This window comes from Meleagris gallopavo, chromosome 3 (assembly GCF_905368555.1).
Source record: "Meleagris gallopavo chromosome 3, MGAL_WU_HG_1.1, whole genome shotgun sequence".
In the NCBI taxonomy this organism is placed as follows: Eukaryota; Metazoa; Chordata; class Aves; order Galliformes; family Phasianidae; genus Meleagris; species Meleagris gallopavo.
Genome location: NC_139406.1, coordinates 14,492,407 through 14,509,673, shown reverse-complemented (window position 1 = coordinate 14,509,673; position 17,267 = coordinate 14,492,407). Strand labels below are relative to the sequence as shown.

Here is a 17,267-nt window from a genome sequence, read left to right as displayed (position 1 = left end):
TCCAGGTTAAAGGCTTTGTTCTCACTGAAAGCTGGCAGCTGTTTGGTCACCTATTATTTCAGAGTTGTTTTATTAGTATTTTTTTTTCCTTTTGAGATGTATACCCCAAACAAGAACAGGCTTAACAAAATAAATGAATACAATTAATTTCCTGTCTATGACTAGAAATATTCTCTGGTGAGGAACACTTCTATGTCAGCAGACATGTCTGCAGAAGCCTGAATTCTTGCTGTACATGTTGAAGCAGTGTGTTGATATGTTACACCATCCCTCATGCATCTCAGTGCAAATAAATGCCTTGGAAAGAAAGAGGAAAAAAAGAGAGGTCAGTTTGCCGCTGCTCAGTTTGTGTTTCTCTCAATATAATCATAGAATGACACTTGAGTATTCTAAGTGCTATCGTACTTCACTTGTATAGGCCAACTTACAGACACTGTGATTTTACCCTTTGTTTTTTCTAATTGTGCTGAGGAAGCAGGTTTTCGTATTGAAATAAAGGCATGCAAACAACCTGTTATTTGCTCCCTCCAAGGTCTCAAGCCTGCTGTAAAAGCTGTAGCCAGGTGAAAAGGGGTTGCACCCTTTGTGACTGGCAGCATAATAAAAACGCCCCAGTTTATTCTGCTCATTATTCCGTCCCACTTGTAGTCAATTTCCTGTGTGGTCTCCAAAGCATGAAATCTGGAATCAGACATGCCCTGAGCGTCAACATGTTAGGGAAATAAAACATGAAAAAAAGACAACAGCAGTCACTTGGAGTCCATGAAGGAGCTGAACTACTTCATAGCACTGTGTTAAGCAGGAGGAGCGTTCCTTGCCCCAAACAAGCCTGTCCAAGGGGTGGGAGGAGGGAAGCTGTTTCTCTTTTCCACTCAGCAGAGTGTAGGAACAACGCCCTGCAGGAGTGGCAGGGTGAGCAGAGATCTGGGGCTGAAAGCAGACTGAATGACAGGAGTGGCACCGGGGCGGCTGCGTCCCTCCTGCACACAGCATAGCCAGGTGGTGGCACATGGGGATGGCTGCTGTGTTCTGGTGCCCATCAAGGCCTTTGCTTGTGTTTCCCCTTGAGCTGTTGAAGACCAAAAATGTTGGTGACCTGGAAAAGGAAGATCAAAGCTCCACTGTTGCTTTTTTAGAAGACTGTGGCTTGTCTGTGTTATGAAAAACTTTGGACTGCAATAATGATGGCGTTTCACTTTGCACATCCCTTGTTCCTATGTTGTTTTGTCTCTATCTTTTTTTCTGAGACTACATCATGACAAGAGGTGTCCAACTCAGAGGGAGCTTTAAAACAGCTTTGATTTTTTTTTTCCTGGTAAAGAAAAATCCTGTTCTTGATTCTATTATCGTTTTAAACTTGATTAAAATACAGGTTGCAGTAATGTGTGTTGAAAATTTTTGGAGGACAAACCAAACAACACTAATTCAGTGACAGGTAAATGCAGGAGATGCACAAGCTGATGCAGTTAGCTGTCATACAGTCAAACTGAGGAACTGGGAGGCCAGGCTCCAGTGCTTGTCCCTTGCAAACCTCAGGTACCTAAGGCTCAGAATCTTCTGCTTTTCAAGTCAGCATCTTTTGCTTTACTGCTTCTTCCTGGTTGGGCTGTAAGTAAGATCCTGGTAAGTGACAGGCACTCCCATAAATACTAATGTGAAGACACATATAACACATACATAAAATAACTTTAGGATGTTATTTGTCTTTATATGTGACATCCTAATGTTATTTTAACGTCATCTCCAACTGTAAATTAACCCCAAATATCCATTCTCTGGGGAAGTAGGACTTCCCTGTGAGCCACTCAGTTACTGGAGCCCATGTGGACTCCTTTCTTTGAAGCGTGGCAATTGGTTATTTCTTTCATGGCACTATGATCAGAAATCAGTCATTTCTCAGCAGCAGGTCAGGCAGAAGGGTTCTGTAAGGCTCAGCTATCAAAGAGAAGTTACTGAGTGGAGTGTAGTAATGTTTACGCACCTTCAGCCTCGTAATGTAGAGTTCTTTCACCTTTCCCTGCTCAGCCTTTAGAAGAAACCAGTGCACCCACTTTTATTTGTATTTCCAGCCTACATGGTGATGAAGCTGCTGATGGTGATAGGAGGTGAAGGTGTTAAGCTGTGCTATCTCCATCAAGGCAGTTGAGTTGTCAGCTACTCCCCACCAGGCCTGGGCCTGAAGGAAAGTTTGTTCCTTTGGGTCTAGATTACTTGCAGACATCTGAGAAGAGTCTGGCAGCCAATATTATTGCAGATTTTTATCAAAATTTCTCTCATAGTATAAGGCATAAATAGTTATGTGACAATAATTGCCCAGATGACACATTTTATTCAGCTGTTCTTGATGTTCTTTGAATTAAACATATCCACATCTTAATGTTTGTTATGAATTCAGTTACGGCAAAGAATACTAATTTTATGTTCACTGTCTGCTAAATAAATGAAGTTGAACCCTACTTCATCACAGTAGAAAGGAAAATAAGATTTTCTTTGGCTAATAATGAGTCATTTGGAAGAACATATTGCTGGGATCTGATCAGGAAGCCGTAGTGTGATTTGCACTCAAAACAAAACAGGAATGTGTCATTTCAGAAGGAGATGACAACTCCTCAGTTGCCACTGCCACCAAGAAGGTATCATGTCAGAGAAGACATACACTCTGGTTTCCTAGCACTTTCATTTGCCAGCACAGCAATCTTGAAAGCAAGCTCAGAAATACTGCGCTTACTTTTTTTGTAGCACATCAGTGGTCTAAGGGCATACAGGGACACCTGGGGTGGGTGAGGTGTGGACAGGAGCTGTGTTTGTGGGTGGCAGTTTCCTCATGAAAGTTGGCTTGGACCCCAGAAGTCCTTGTTAGTGTGGTGGAAAGCTAGACTCTGTGGTGGGAGAAGCAGTGTGGAGCAGGGTGGGCTACCTTTTCCTTGCTAAGAATCGCGTGCATTTTTCAAATCAAATAGGACTGTTAAGCTGCACTATCACCTCTCCCTCTCCCTTTCTTCTCCTCTCTCCACTGGATTTATCAGTAATCATGTGGCCACTGAGGCCTGAACCCAGTGGTTCCCATTCTTGAGATGCTGGAAAGGAGCTGTGGCTTTCTCCTCCCTCCCAGCTGAAATCTCCTGCTTGAGAGCAAAAAGATGGGCATGCTCTTTGAGCATGAGCTCCACTGTGGCCTTGGGCTTTTGAGGCAGCCAAGTACAATGTACAACCCTCACAAAGACAACATTGAGACATTATCTTAATGCATACACAGACGCAAAGTACTGGATGGCCATCACACGTTTTGGTTGCCTTCCTGTGTATCTTTTTCACAATTACAAGTTTTTACAAATCGCAGCAATTCCAGTGTACCTTGGAGCATTGGTTTTGCTCAGAAAGTTCTTCAATTGCTCCTTCACTCTGGTACACTCTCTCTCAGAGTCTTTGCTCCCTCTTGTCTGGTGCCTTTTGTAGGGCACTTGCTGCAGGCAACGTGCCGAGGCTGCTGTTTCCTGCTGGAGCATGTTGTTGTGTTCAGTAGCTGGGCAGACAAAGACAACTCTGGTGTGACTCATACTGCTCCTCCAGTTTAGGAGCTGCTTGGAGAATGATTAAGGGAGAAAAAAAAAAAGAAAAAAAAAGGGAGAGTGTGTGCGTAATTAGGGCTGGGAAAGTGGGAGTGGTGTCAATGAGCAGGCAAGCTAACAGACTCTTCTGCTCAGCAAGGTTTCGCCACAGGTCTCTAGTTCTTCGTGTCGGACCCATTTCATTGATTCATTTACCAGGATTATACCCTTGCAAAGTAAGTACAACATTTTTTATTCTTCTGTTACTTTGATGCCTAACTAATAGTTATAAAATCTCTGACGTGAAATGTAATCGCAGAGTGAGCAGGATAAGGAAGCTTGTACGAAAAGACAGCATATGAAATTAAGGGTGGAAAAAAGCCTCCTTAAACTACATCTTGGTTTTGTCCCAGCATTGCTGTGTTCGTCTGTCTACATTCCTTACCCTTGAAAAGATTCATTGCAAACGGTGAGTGGGGTCTGTCAGGTGAGGCTGCAAAGGAATTATTAGAATATTTAGACTACCTGTTGGCTGTTCCAAATGGCTTTTCCTGAATCAGAAAAACAGGCTGTATATGATGCCATGAAAATGCTCCATATCTCTAAGTAGGTGTAGACTGTTTTAGAAGTTTACAAAAGAATATTCTTCTTGTTTTCTGCATGGGTTTTGTGTTGCTTTGCTCTCTTTGCTTTGTCTAAGCCTTGCTTGTTCAAAGGACAAGTACTTAAGTCTGCTAATTACCTACTTTATCTTCAGTGTGCTCATCCGGTTGGAAGAATTCACTGACTATGAGGCACAATTAAAGCATATTCTTAAGACTTTCCTATTCCTGGCGTGACTTTCTCAATTGTGTCGCTGATGGTGCTTTTTCCACAACCTGATGAACACCCCGATCTCACTAAAGTAAAGCATTGGTCTGATATTGTGTGTTTCTCAGAGAAACATCTGTTTAGAGGAGATCATGTATTTGTCACGATGCTGTGTAGCCTGCGTGGTGGAGAGCTGCCATTTGTGTAGAAGTAGGAAGAAGAGGCTCACAAGAGTTTTGTTCCTTTATATTTTGTGTTATCCGAACAAGAGCTCCAGTAAGGTCATGTCAAATGATCTAGTTTGGAGGGGGAATGCCCCACTTGTGAATAAGTGTTCTTTCATGTCATTTATCTAAACTGAAATGACTGTGGGGTGTTCATTCACAGCTCCTGAGCTGTAGCCCTGGTGCACAGTCCCAGTACCAGCCCAGCTTGGATGGCCACTACCCTGTCTGCCCCAAGTGTGCTCTCCTCCGGGCTCTTTAACAAAGGCAAGAATGAAATAAATGCTTGCTCTGCTTTATCAGATGATTCTTACCATTCAGCTGACGTGACTTGTCAGGTTTCTGCAGAGATGCTGCTGTTCTTCTGATTAATTTTTAGAAGATAAGCTACATTTAGCTTTTCACTTAGTAAGCAAACAGTAAACAAAGCCTTATTTGTTGGTTGCATTCAGAAGTGACAAAGCAAAAATAGTGTCTTATGCTACCAAGCACCTTTAAATTATTTTTTTCAAAACTGATTCTAGAGCCTCTCAGCTTCCTCCTGTATCTGAATGTGTTTCTTGAACTCTGTGGCCCCATCACAGCTTTAAACAAAGCTGGGTGGATCACAGGCTGCCTGTGCATAGAAGGTGCCACTGTGCCGCGGGCCTCTCAGAATGCTGACTTGCTGCTCTGCTGGGAAAGCAGGGACTCAGCCAGAATCCAAACAGCCCTTCTTGAAATTTCATTTCCAATTTTGTTGACTCCTCCCTGTGTGAGAGTTTCCTGTGATTACTGACTCAGGAGCTGTGTCTGGTTTCTGGGACCACTCATGGGCACCTAATGGGCTTTTGTCTTGATGGGGGCATCAGCCCTTCTCACTCAGCCAGAACTTGCTGTAGTGGGGTCACTGACACAGCTTGGGGTGCTCAGGGCTTTAAAGAGGTTCAAGATTTTGTAATATTTCATGCAGTAAATTCCTTTCAAGCATATGAACGCCATGAGCTCCTATGTGTCATACACCATTAATAAATGGAGCATTAAAAAAGAAGACTGACCAGATGCAGTTAAAAAAGATGGTGAGATAGAGATTATTCTTTGCTATCCAAGCCCTTATTAAAACAGCAGGGTGAAACTGAAGGGAGTTTTTTCCCCCACAAAATCCTCTGAATGTGCATTATATCAGTAGTAGCACTAAAAGAAAGAAATGATAAGAGTGATAAGCCTTAACCATTATCAGGAATAGATTCTCTTGGCGTAACAAAAGCATTGAGAAACGTCATCAGTTTCCGAGTGAACAGAAGGTCTGTAAAAGGTTCACCACAAAGTACCTCCAGGTGTCCTCACGGAAGAGGAACATAGAAACTTTGCAGAAAATGATCCAGCTTGAATGGTACCAGAAAAAAATTTGCTATGTCCTGGTGCAGAATTTCACTGGTGTAAGGTAGAAGGGTGTCATTTAATTTTGCAAAATTTCACGATTAATTTCCTTACTCTGAATCTTTTGCCACCTAGGAGAGTGAAACGCAGGTAGCACATGCACATTTTATTATCACTGCAGGTCATTTGCCAATATAGCTGAAAATGCTGATGTTAAAAAGGCAGGATTGCATTTCTGGCATGAAGTCAGAAAGGAACATGAAATGTTTTGAAGTTATTATGATTTCATATAGTTTCTTAGTCTGTAAGGAAGATTTGGAAGTGAAAATAGCATCAGGCCAACCATAACTAAAGAGGGATATTTTACTCCACTAGCAAATGAAATATTTTTTCATGTAAACTGCACACATCATTCTGGCATTGTGAGATTATGCGTATTGTTTATCTTCATGAGAATGGTAGATGTTGAATGACACATTCTTGGTTCCTTGGGTAATTTTCCACTGTCTCCTCAGTGAGAAATGCCTGGGAAACTGGTACTTGCCCATTTCTTCAATTTTTACCTGGGACAGAGAAAGTACGCATATGGATTGTGTGCTCCTGGACCTTAAAGTGCCCTTAAAGAGAATGAGTTCAAAGGGAAAAATAAGGTAGGCATCCTGTTCAGAGCAGTTTATGTAAGGTGCACAGAAGTGCATGTCTGTGTTGAGCAAGTGCAGAAAGGCATTTTAAAGGATGATTTCACATACGCTTCTTTGATCTGTTGTTCCAAGTGACTCCCTCAGCAGCAGTCCCAGATCTTCATATTTATTTTTACTGCCTTTCGCCACTATTTTGCCCAAAGCTCTCTTCTCCTTTGACATATGCAGAGTCCATCATTTCTAGCAAGCTTGACTTTTCTAGTAATTAGTTGCTTTTATATGTGAGAAGTTGTGACCACAGGAATGACATAGATGCTTGTAATGCTGACTGGCACTGAGTTCTCACTTTTACACCCAGAAAAACTCTGAGAACATTTCCCAAACTTCACTCTGACACCATCTTGATTCCTGCTGACACTATAAAACAGGATCTCCCAGGGTAATCTTTGTTACCAAGCACCTTGGGACACTGCCAGTGTCATGGGAGATGGACAGACCCATTCTGCTTGAAAAGTGACTTACAGGAGTCCTCTACATGTTGTAAACATCCTCCTCTTCATTTTTATTTGGGGATAACTTTCTCCAGTGCTGTATATTTTATTTTTTTCCCTCCTCAAGATAAATTGATAAATTTCTTTGCACTGGGAGGCAATTAGGAAATACTTTGTTGCTAATACCAACAAGCACTATGTGAGAGGACACTGCTAGGTAAGTGTTCTTCAAATTTGGATTTAAAAAGCCTTGATTTTATGCCAGTATCCTTTTTCACTTAATTAAATTGTGCAATACATTTCAGTACCCTTTTATACAGCGTTTTTTAGCTAAAATTAAGCCAGGTGCCTTACTAAATATATAGAATATATACATATGTAAGTTAATGAAAACAAAGACATGAAGGCCTTTTCTACAGATCTTACATGGAAATCAAAGTTTTCTCTGCTGTGTTGCAGACAAAATACTCCCCTGTTCTGTTACTCCTATAAAAATGTATAAATACCACAGATTATTTTGGAAATCTCTACTCTCAACTACCAAAACAGTCACAGCATGTCTATACAGTGGAGTCTGATATTCAGCAAAGTTTGGACAGTATGACACATGCTCTTGAAGCAGATTTTTGTCATTCAAAATGCCATGCAAAACAGGGATGAGAGTGAGTGGTTAGGAGCAGGCGTCCTTGCTCTGGAGACAGTTCCCTGCCCATATGTCCCCTCTTCCCATTTCTGTCTTGACTTACCTAACTGCTCTCATCTGATGAGATCTTTACTCATCTGATGCAATCTAGGATGCAAAAGGTATGAACCAGGTCAATGTTTAAGAACTGCAGTATTTAGTAGTCATTTGAGAGAAATCCCTGTCCTTCAGGTGCTGCTTGGAAGATCAGCAAACCTCTCACCAAGGTAATGCTTCAAATAAATAGCCAACTTTCCTGTTCATATCTTCTGTATCAGAGCCTGAAATGTATTGTAAATAGATGTCTGGATAAGAATAGAACTTTTAAAATCACCTCTCCATGCCAGATAAATTCCAATATTTTGTCATTTTTTTTTTTCCTGGGGAGAGCACATGTTAAAGAATTTTTTTGGGTTCTGTTTGAAATCTTTGCTCTTTTGAAGTCCCTTGCAGTATTCATCTTTTCCTTTTCCTTTCTGTCTCTTTCAGTAGACAGAACTATTGAGCACCAATTTATCAGACTGCCTTTCCCTTTCTTTAGGGACACATGATTTTGGAGGTAGAATAGTGTCAAACTCACTATGCCACAGGAGTCACCATCTTCCATATCTGTGCTGGTCTTAAGCTCGATATGATATTGGCTGAATTCCATGGTTTACCTTTGTTGTCTTTAATCTACACAAATGCAGTTACACCAAAGTGCAGTTTTAGATCTATGAAAGCAGTCTGGAAGATCGGAATATTCCTTGGCATTCCCAGAACATGGTCCAGAACATCTGTTGCTTGGCACCATCTTTTCCATTCCTGACTGCATAGATCAGCTAACAGCCCTGCGGCAATTGCAGTTACTCTGAACTGCTAGGAAAATATTTGCAGTCATCACTGTAAATGATGAGTGGGCACATAGCAGTATTTATGTAGGAGGCTAAGTACTTAGAGTTTCTAGGATGATCTCAACCTACAGGACCAGACAGCTTTCTGGAGACTTCTAGCAAGGGTAGGGAGAACAGGGAATCACCCCTTAGAGAGAGGATATGCCACAGCTAAAGTTTTAATGAACAATTAGACATGAAGCAAGAGACAGGAAAGATTGTGAGACTCTTAAAGGCCTATGAAAGTACTAGAAGGGCCCAAAGCATAGGCAGAGTGCCTTATAAGTTGGCCCATTTGAGGAACATCAATTAAAACCAGATTAAATCCATATGTTATCCAATGTGACTCGATATGTGTGGGTCACTCTGACCAACCCAGATTTCTCCACATATATCTGGTAATACTGGCTCCATTCAGCACGCAGAATTGCCAGCTGTCACTTGAAGGTAAGGCCTTTTACTGAGCCACTCGCATCACCTTGGTTGGGCATGGATGAGACTCTCCTCAAAAGCTGCTGAGGGTGTCTGGGACTGGACAGGATTGGTCAGACTGTAGGCTGTAGGCTCAAGCTGCCCAGTCCCCATACTGGTGTCCAGCCTCCTTCAGCAAGGAAATCAGTGACCTGCCAGCCCCGCTGCAACAGGAGCTCACTCTATGGGTCATCTCTATCCTTTTCTGTTTCAGGATGACAATGGATGCTCTGCAACTAGCAAACACTGCCTTTGCTGTTGATATGTTCAAAAAGCTATGCGAGAAGGACAAAACAGCCAATATTGTCTTTGCCCCACTGTGTACCTCCACGTCTTTGGCTCTGGCATATAAAGCTACAAAGGGTGACACTGCAGACCAAATGAAAAAGGTGAGCTGTCAGCATCCTTCTCTATAGCTGCAAAATTATGTGGCTATCAGAGGTGGCTTTCCTACTTATTCTTGTTAATACTTAAAGGAATGCTGGTTCCCTTTTAAGCCAGATAGAAAACTGTCCGTCCAAAATTCCAGAATGTTTCCACACTCCATGGCTCCACACAACCAAGGAGGCCGAAAATCATTGGCATACGGAAAAAAGCTTTCTGAAGTATTTACAAGGTGGAGAGGAACATGGCAGAGTCCTCAGCAGTTGCATTAAGGCCCTGTCTCTTTTCAGCAGAGTGCTGACTATGGCTGAAGGTCACTGCTGAAGTCACTGCATTTTCCGGATAATTGTTTTATGGTTATTCAGGACTGCCTAAGCTTAACAGGACTGGAAATAATTTTGCCATTACCAAGCGATTTTAGCAGTTCTGTCTGCCATTTCCCCTTTCTCCTGCCATACAGCTAAGAGGAAGATAACGCAGTAGGAGGCAGCACAGCTTGAATAGTAGTTTGCCTTGCAAATAGCACTAAATGCTCAAAGGTTTTACAGCACCACAAAGCAGCATCATGGTGATGGTGCAACGAGTGTATCGAGGTCGTTCTGTGGTGTGGAGAGGCTGCACGACTGCCTCTGTCACAGCCAGGATTTTTTTATTCCAGTGCCCACAATTTCTGCAGCTACCTAGAGGTGAATGAGAAGCAAATTCAACATGCATTTATATGCTGATTATCACCTGGGTCTCAGGGGCATTCCACGTATTTGAATACATTTTGCTTCCTTTAGCAGTTCCTCCCTATATTTTTGGTTTCCCTGCTGGCACACTGCAGGAGCACAGCCTCTGATGCCTTCACTCATCCTACAGATTGCAATGAGCCTATCTACACAGCAACAAAGTGATATACCCACAAAGGCCTGCTGGATATTTTCACAAATAGGATTATGAAAAAAAAAAAAAAGATTTTTAGATCTTATTTCTAGTTTAAATAACACCTCAAAGCTTCCTCACCATTTCAAAATTCAAGCACTGTCTTTCCAATGGAAGAGCTTAAAATATTATCCTATGCTTAATTTCACTTTCACTTGTGCCTGCAATTTGCATTGAACTGTCCCATAGTAAGTGAACATCCACATCCACAAATAAAGTTCTGTTACACAAGCGCATTTACATTTCACATTTCTCAAGAGGTAATTTACTGTGTCTGTAAAGACATGATGTGTTCAGGGAGAAAGAGCAGGAGTGAGGCTGAAAGGGAAAAGATCACTAATGCTGACTGGGAAAGATGATAAGGGTTGGGCAGGCTGTTTTTAATGGAACATGCACTCTCAAAGATCTTGCAACAGGGAGGCACCTAAAAGCAGAGAGTTTTAGGTCATGTTAGAACATCCTTAACTGGGCATGTGATTCCCAGGAGTTGGGAGGTGGGTCAGCAGCCATACCTCTAGGTCACATTCTGTCTACCAAAGCTCACCTAGTTATCTGATTGATTTCTGCTGAAATACCACATGATGGCATGTGTCAATAATCAGCAAATTTTGCCATATGGTAAGCAGTTTTCAACGAAGTAGCCCATCTGCAGAAAGTAAACTAACTGGAACATTTATTTATCTGGCCTCTAAACTCTAAACTCCAGATTTTTGGACAAGAACGTGAGTTTGATGAAAACGTGACTCCACACTGCAGATGTGTATTTCACTAAATCACATTACTAGTATGAACAGCTCTATGGAATTCTTTGGACTGCTCACAGGAAGGAAACACTTTCGGTTGAAGTTTTGATAGAATCAAGTCTTTAGGTTTATGTGGGGATGTCAAATAAATGAGTTTTTTTTTAGTAATAAATAAGAGTGAGAGTTGTGTTGTTAGCTTAAATACAAAAAGTCAAAGCTCTGGTCACAAACAAATATTACTTATTGTCAAGCTGTTACAACTTCCTGAGAGGAGGTTATGGTGAGGTTGGGGCTTGCTTCTTCTCCCAGGTAGCATTAATAGGATGAGAGGTCAATGCCCCAGGTTGCGCCAGGGGAGGTTCAGTTTGGATATTAGGAAAATTTATTTTCTGAAAGAGCAGCGAGGTATTGGAACAGGTAGTGGAAGCTGTTCGAGAAATGTGTACATGTGGCACTGAAGGATGTGCTTTGGTGGGCATGGTGGTGATGGGTTGGACTAGATCATCCTAGAGGTCATTTCCAACCTTAATGATACTATGATTCTCTGAATTTTTAGATGATAAAAAGAAAGGTGATCAGTATCTTGTTATGTTCATTATCAGGTGCTCCATTTACAAGATGTCAAAGATGTTTCTTTTGGGTTTCAAACGGTAACTGCAGATGTTTCCAAACTCACCTCTTTCTTTGCACTGAAAATGGTCAAGCGGCTCTTTGTAGACAAATCTCTCAGTCCTACCACAGTAAGTACTGCAGAAACGCGCTTGAATTGCTTGACCAACCAGACTTCGATGTTATTCAAAATACATTCTCTCATTATTACCTTTTACTTGACTAGACTCAAATGATGAACAGCATAATAAAAGTTTGTAGGAGGATGATTGTTCTGCTTGACCCCAAGCAATGCAGCTACTGCTACAGTTGCAGTTCTTTCATTAATATGTTTTAGGTCAGTAGACCTAGTAGGTTTTGAATACAGTGTGACTTCTATGCCACATCAAGGGCTTTGCAATGTAAGTATGACTGGGAAGGATTTTAAATAAAGATGGTGGTGCAAGTGTGTGTCTAGTCCACACACCCAAGTAATTACTGCATAAAGAATAGTTTTCTTAATCTAACTGAGGAGGCACAAGCCTGGTTACTCAAACAACACAAGTGAGGAAGGTGTTGTTTGGCCATGAAATTTAAGGACCTTGCAAACAACTGAGAAAAACGTTGTGTTTGATTTATCAGAGTTGCTTTTGAATAGTTGCCCCACGCAAGGGCAACTTCAGCCTAGAAGTGATGTTTCAGAAGACTCACAACCTGCTTAAATGGTGTTATAATTAGGTTGCCTGCTCTTTGGTCCCATCCACAGCAGTGGGCATGTCATCTGACAAAGATAGGCACACTGTGAGCAGCTTGTGGCCTTTGTCTCGTCCCTTTCTTTTGCCCAGGTCTAGACTGAAGGCCGCTTTATCCTTTCAAACTTGGGCAACGTGTTCACTCCTGTAATACCAAAGCTACTTCAGCAGCCAGTGTAACTGGATTGAAGACAGTCTTGGGAGCACGAATGCGGAATGTGGCTGTGTATCCTGGCTGTCGCTTGCTGTTACTTATTAGCTGTCCTTTGTAATATACTCTACGCCTACACCATAATGAAGCTTGGGGTACTGGTGTTGTAGGCCATGTAGAAAGTCATCTAGTGAAGAGCATGTAAGGGAGGTTAGCTTCGGTACTTCGTGTCTTTCAGGATTTTGTTAACTCCACAAAGAGGCCTTTTCCATCGGAGCTGGAACTAGTGGAGTTCAAAGAAAAAACTGAGGAAACACGACAGAAGATCAACAAATCTCTCTCAGAGCTAACCGATGGTGAGTAGGGCCTAACCTCAGGGATACTGCTTACCACTTTGAAGAATGATATCTTTGTCCTCATAACAACTCCTAACTATTGCTTCTAGAAATAAATATATAGTGAAAGCAATGGGACAACTCTTATTATTTGGATTCATGAGGATTAGCCACATTAGCATGCTTTTAAATCATTTACTTTACTACTGTGACATTTCTGGAGGCAGACCTTGCGTTAGCCTTTGGCAAAGCATCTCATTTGTTTTCACTGGGAAAGTATGGCAGAATGAAGCTTTACAAACATCTGACATCAGTACATCAAATCCTGGCCCCATTCTCTAATGGAGAGTATGTATTAGACTCTGAATTTCAAGCCGTTAATTAGTAGCTCATCTCAGCAGCACAGCTGATTTTGACCACAGGTGGACATATATTTCTTACTTGGAGACGCTCCTGTGGCAATAGGGCTGCACTTTTCCTGCAGTACCTCTGAGCCACTAAGTCACAGGAAGCACCTCTCAGTGTCCATCAGGGCTCCCAGGCAGAGCCTGCCCACTCTATGCAGGGTAGAGGTCTGGTACGCAGTGCCCAAGGCAGAGCTTATGTACATGCTGCTCACAGGTAGCTCCAGGGTTGGTTGCTGCCTATTGCCCTCATGTGGTACAAATATAAAAATATGGGTGCCTGAGTCACATCTGGTCCATCCCAAGGTGACATTGGTGCCCACGGGGAAATACTTTGCACTGCTTGTGTGATTTATGCATGAATGGAGACTAAAATACACAGCATTCTGAATTCAGTATCTTATGACAGCGTTTGAACAGACACGAAATTAAGTGAGGGAAGGAATTTCATTCTCTTTTTGAAATCCATGGCACTGCTTGGTAATGAACTGTAATTAGATAGTTAGCGATATTTCTTATTTGGGTTATTTTATTCTCATGTATCACTCCAAAAGTGAGTAGAAGCTAAACAGAAGCTTCTCTTGAAGTCTTGCTCTCCAAATGAGAAATATTTTTTCAGTTCTATCTGCTGAATTTCACTGAAGTTTCAGTATCTTCTTTAAAGTACTAAACAAAAGCAGTAGACATATTTCTTATTCTGTTTTATGTAAACCGAGTAAAAATGTCACTTGGAAGATTTGTCTTGACCCAAATTCCACTTCAAACATGAAGCTGCAGCTAGGGAACTAAATGCTTCTGTTTTGGAATTTCCCTTTATAATTAAAATTGCTATCTGTGAGGTGCAGGGCAGAAATATTTTAATTCAGTACAGTGTTTCCATGTTCTGTGAAAACAACACATATGTTGATCATTTATTGTATTAATGACCAGCTTAACCATGTTCACAGGCAAAATGGAGAATATTTTGAATGAGGATAGTGTAAGTGACCAGACTCAGATCCTCCTAGTTAATGCAGCTTATTTTGTCACAAACTGGATGAAGAAGTTCCCAGAGGCAGAGATCAAAGAATGTCCTTTTAAAGTCAACAAGGTATGTCCTAAAATAAAATAGAGTACTGCTTCCACTCAAATAAATGTTTGTGCTAAGGAAATTTCAATGAGAGAAAGTGAGAAATGTTTGTTACTACATGGCATTCTTAGACTCTCTATCAAAACCTGCATGCTGTTGCAAAAGTACCTAAGCCAGTTTTCTTGTTACGTTGCTAGTTTGAAGCTGTTGGTGAAACAAGCACTAAGGGTCACCAACAGTAGGTAATTTTTTCCTTTAAAGCACATCCCCAGTACGTTGTATTAAGTACACAGGAAAACTGCTCCCCTTGAAGTACAAACAGCTTTCACTAGTAGAGTCTTACAGCTGATATCATTACTTACGAAAGCCAACAAATTCCATAATGGTAATGAGTGTACCACTTACAAAATTTCCTCTCTCATCTTCTCTGTGAATTAAAAGGAGTGCTAGATTATCTCCTCTTGTGTTTTGCAGACTGAAACTAAGCCAGTGCAAATGATGAATCTGGAAGCTACGTTTTGCCTGGGTTATGTAAAAGAGTTAAATGTTGCAATCCTTGAACTTCCATGCCTTAACAAACATATCAGCATGCTCATTCTGCTCCCCAAAGACATTGAAGATGAGACGACCGGCCTGGAAAAGGTGAGAGAAAAACAACAGTATTGAGATGATGCTTTCCGTGCACAGCTGTGTTGGTGCAAAGGTGTGTGCAGCCTGGGTAGGAACTGTCTTCCTTGGATTCCTTCATTAGGCTGCTGAGCTGATTACATAGCAAACGCTTGTGAAGAACCAATAATCAGAGTATGCACATTTAATGGAGTTTCTCTGGAAGTCTACTCTATAGATCAAATAATCTTTCCATCAATAGAACTGAGAGTGTAAGTTAACTCTGAATGCTATAAGCAAAAGTTGTCTTTTGGACTTCGTTTTTTGGTGTTTGATAGGAGCGATGAGTTCAGAAACGGTCTTTTTGTTCCCACTTTCTCTGAACTGAACATTAATTTCCTTTGTTCTTTGTCCTCAGCTGGAAAAGGCACTCACCCCTGAGACATTGTTACAGTGGACCAATCCCAGCATAATGGCCAACACCAAAGTGAATGTATTTCTTCCAAAGTTTAGTGTGGAAGGTGATTATGACCTGAAGCCACTCCTGGAAAGCCTCGGCATGACAAATGTCTTTGATGAGAGTGCATCAGATTTCTCTGAAATGTGTGAAACCAAAGGTGTGGTTTTGTCGAAGATCATTCATAAAGTCTCTTTGGAAGTAAACGAACAGGGTGGAGAGTCTCTAGAGGTACCAGGATATCGGATTCTGCAACACAAAGATGAATTTAAAGCTGACCATCCGTTTATCTTTTTGTTTAGGCACAACAAAACTCGCAATGTGATTCTTTCAGGCAGATTCTGTTCCCCTTAAGCAGGGAATATTATGAAAAAACACGATTACATTTATGGTGATGCATGTTCCTGTAAAGCTTGGTGTCCTGACTATCACCTTTGAAAGGAATTCTAAGAGGTTCATATGGCAGCAGGGTAGTACAATGTACTCTACATATGCAGCAGAACTAATTTCCTTTTATTAATCCCCTTAAACTGAAGGATTCCCACTGTGCAGAATGATATTTTACTAAGAAGTATTCCATCCTTATCCACAAGAATATTTTGTTCCTCTGTGACACCTTTTTCCAAAACCAAATGAACAAAAAGCCTGTTTTCGAAAGACCAGGAGCTGGAAAAGGCTCTGGGGGGAAGAGTTGCGTTCCTGTTTCATATCCAAAACACCTCGAGACTCATACTCAGTGGATTTCTAGTGTATAAAAGGGGAAAATGTGGACATGTGATGTGATAACCCTCCTCTTGTACCTGGCTATAGTTGGTGACCCAGGGTGCCCTGCTGGACCCTGCTGAGGCACGGTGAAATAGTACAGCTAAACAACTCAGAGTTTGCATCTGTGAAACAGCAGCTGCACGTATGGATGCAAGAGGCAATAATAAAACATCTAGAAGACTCTTCAGTGTGAGCTACATCAGTTTGTAGGCTGAGGAGGTTGCACTCCACTGCGTGGGATTTTTTCACTCATTCTCCTTCAGACACGGCAGAGGTGACCAGTTCACTGCAGCTGAGAGGAACTCTGTTATATATATCCTGAGAAAAAGAAGGTTATGCAGTTCTAGGATAGATATCACTTGGATTAATATTGAAAGTGCCACACTCTTCAGATAGATTTTCTGTTGCTTCTGGATTCAGCATCAAGAAGGCTTCACACATTTAACTAACCTCTGGGGTTCAAGAAAGAAATAAAGACTTTGGCTTGAGTAAGATTAACATTGTAATTACCAGTCTCCAAATTCTATATGAAATTATTGTAATTAGTTTTTCATTTCTATCTGAAGACTGCCTGCTGCATATGTTCAGTACTCATTTACCTAATCACTGTTCAGAATAAAGCACTACAAAACCTGTGTCAAATGTCTGTAGTACATCCAGTGTCAATCTGTTTTCCTTCAGTCAGCCTCCAAGAAGATAGGAACAGAAATTGATAGATTCATTCAGGACACAGTTAAATATATGAAGAAATCAAATCTGTGACTGAATTGCCCTTTTGGACTACAAGATAATAGCTGACAGTTAAGGAGTATGTTACTAGTTGGTCAATATATAGAGTGAGTTCAATAATATATCTTCAAAGAAGGGGCCATTTTAACTGAGTATTCCTTGGTTCTTCAGATGTGAAAGAACCTAGAAAGAGATTTCTAAATGTGAACATGCAACCTTTCATACATACTCCTTTCTTCTCATACCAGAGAACAGCACAGTG

At 41.3% G+C, this 17,267-nt stretch overlaps 2 protein-coding genes across 18 annotated transcripts in view; one reads left to right on the top strand and one right to left on the bottom strand.

The window, feature by feature from the left end:
• The first annotated feature begins 3,517 nt into the window (after positions 1 to 3,517).
• Positions 3,518 to 16,922, top strand: SERPINB5 (serpin family B member 5). 2 transcript variants are annotated; one of them, XM_010708417.4, is made up of 7 exons: positions 3,518 to 3,784; positions 9,313 to 9,487; positions 11,752 to 11,889; positions 12,879 to 12,996; positions 14,327 to 14,469; positions 14,923 to 15,090; positions 15,473 to 16,922. In XM_010708417.4, exons 2-7 carry the CDS (start codon positions 9,314 to 9,316, stop codon positions 15,863 to 15,865), a joined length of 1,134 nt encoding a protein of 377 aa, XP_010706719.1. In that variant the 5' UTR covers positions 3,518 to 3,784; position 9,313; the 3' UTR covers positions 15,866 to 16,922. The 2 variants fall into 2 exon arrangements, with proteins under 2 accessions (XP_010706719.1, XP_019469326.2); XM_019613781.3 differs by lacking the exon at positions 3,518 to 3,784 and adding an exon at positions 6,573 to 6,591.
• The window catches only part of LOC104910128 (uncharacterized), a 105,666-nt gene continuing 103,643 nt past the window's right edge, over positions 15,245 to 17,267 (bottom strand). For all 16 annotated transcript variants that reach the window (XR_014882323.1, XR_014882324.1, XR_014882322.1 and 13 more), the window contains one exon: positions 15,245 to 15,760. The gene's annotated coding sequence lies outside the window, so the exon portion shown is untranslated. The remainder of the gene's footprint in view (positions 15,761 to 17,267) is intronic.

What these genes read in the sequence shown, in the direction of transcription:
- SERPINB5 (XM_010708417.4), top strand. Translation starts at nt 9,314, where the DNA reads ATGACAATGGATGCTCTGCAACTAGCAAACACTGCCTTTGCTGTTGAT. An exon ending in AATCTCTCAGTCCTACCACA is followed by an intron (nt 11,890 to 12,878) that starts GTAAGTACTGCA and finishes CGTGTCTTTCAG; the next exon opens with GATTTTGTTAACTCCACAAA. An exon ending in GTCCTTTTAAAGTCAACAAG is followed by an intron (nt 14,470 to 14,922) that starts GTATGTCCTAAA and finishes TGTGTTTTGCAG; the next exon opens with ACTGAAACTAAGCCAGTGCA.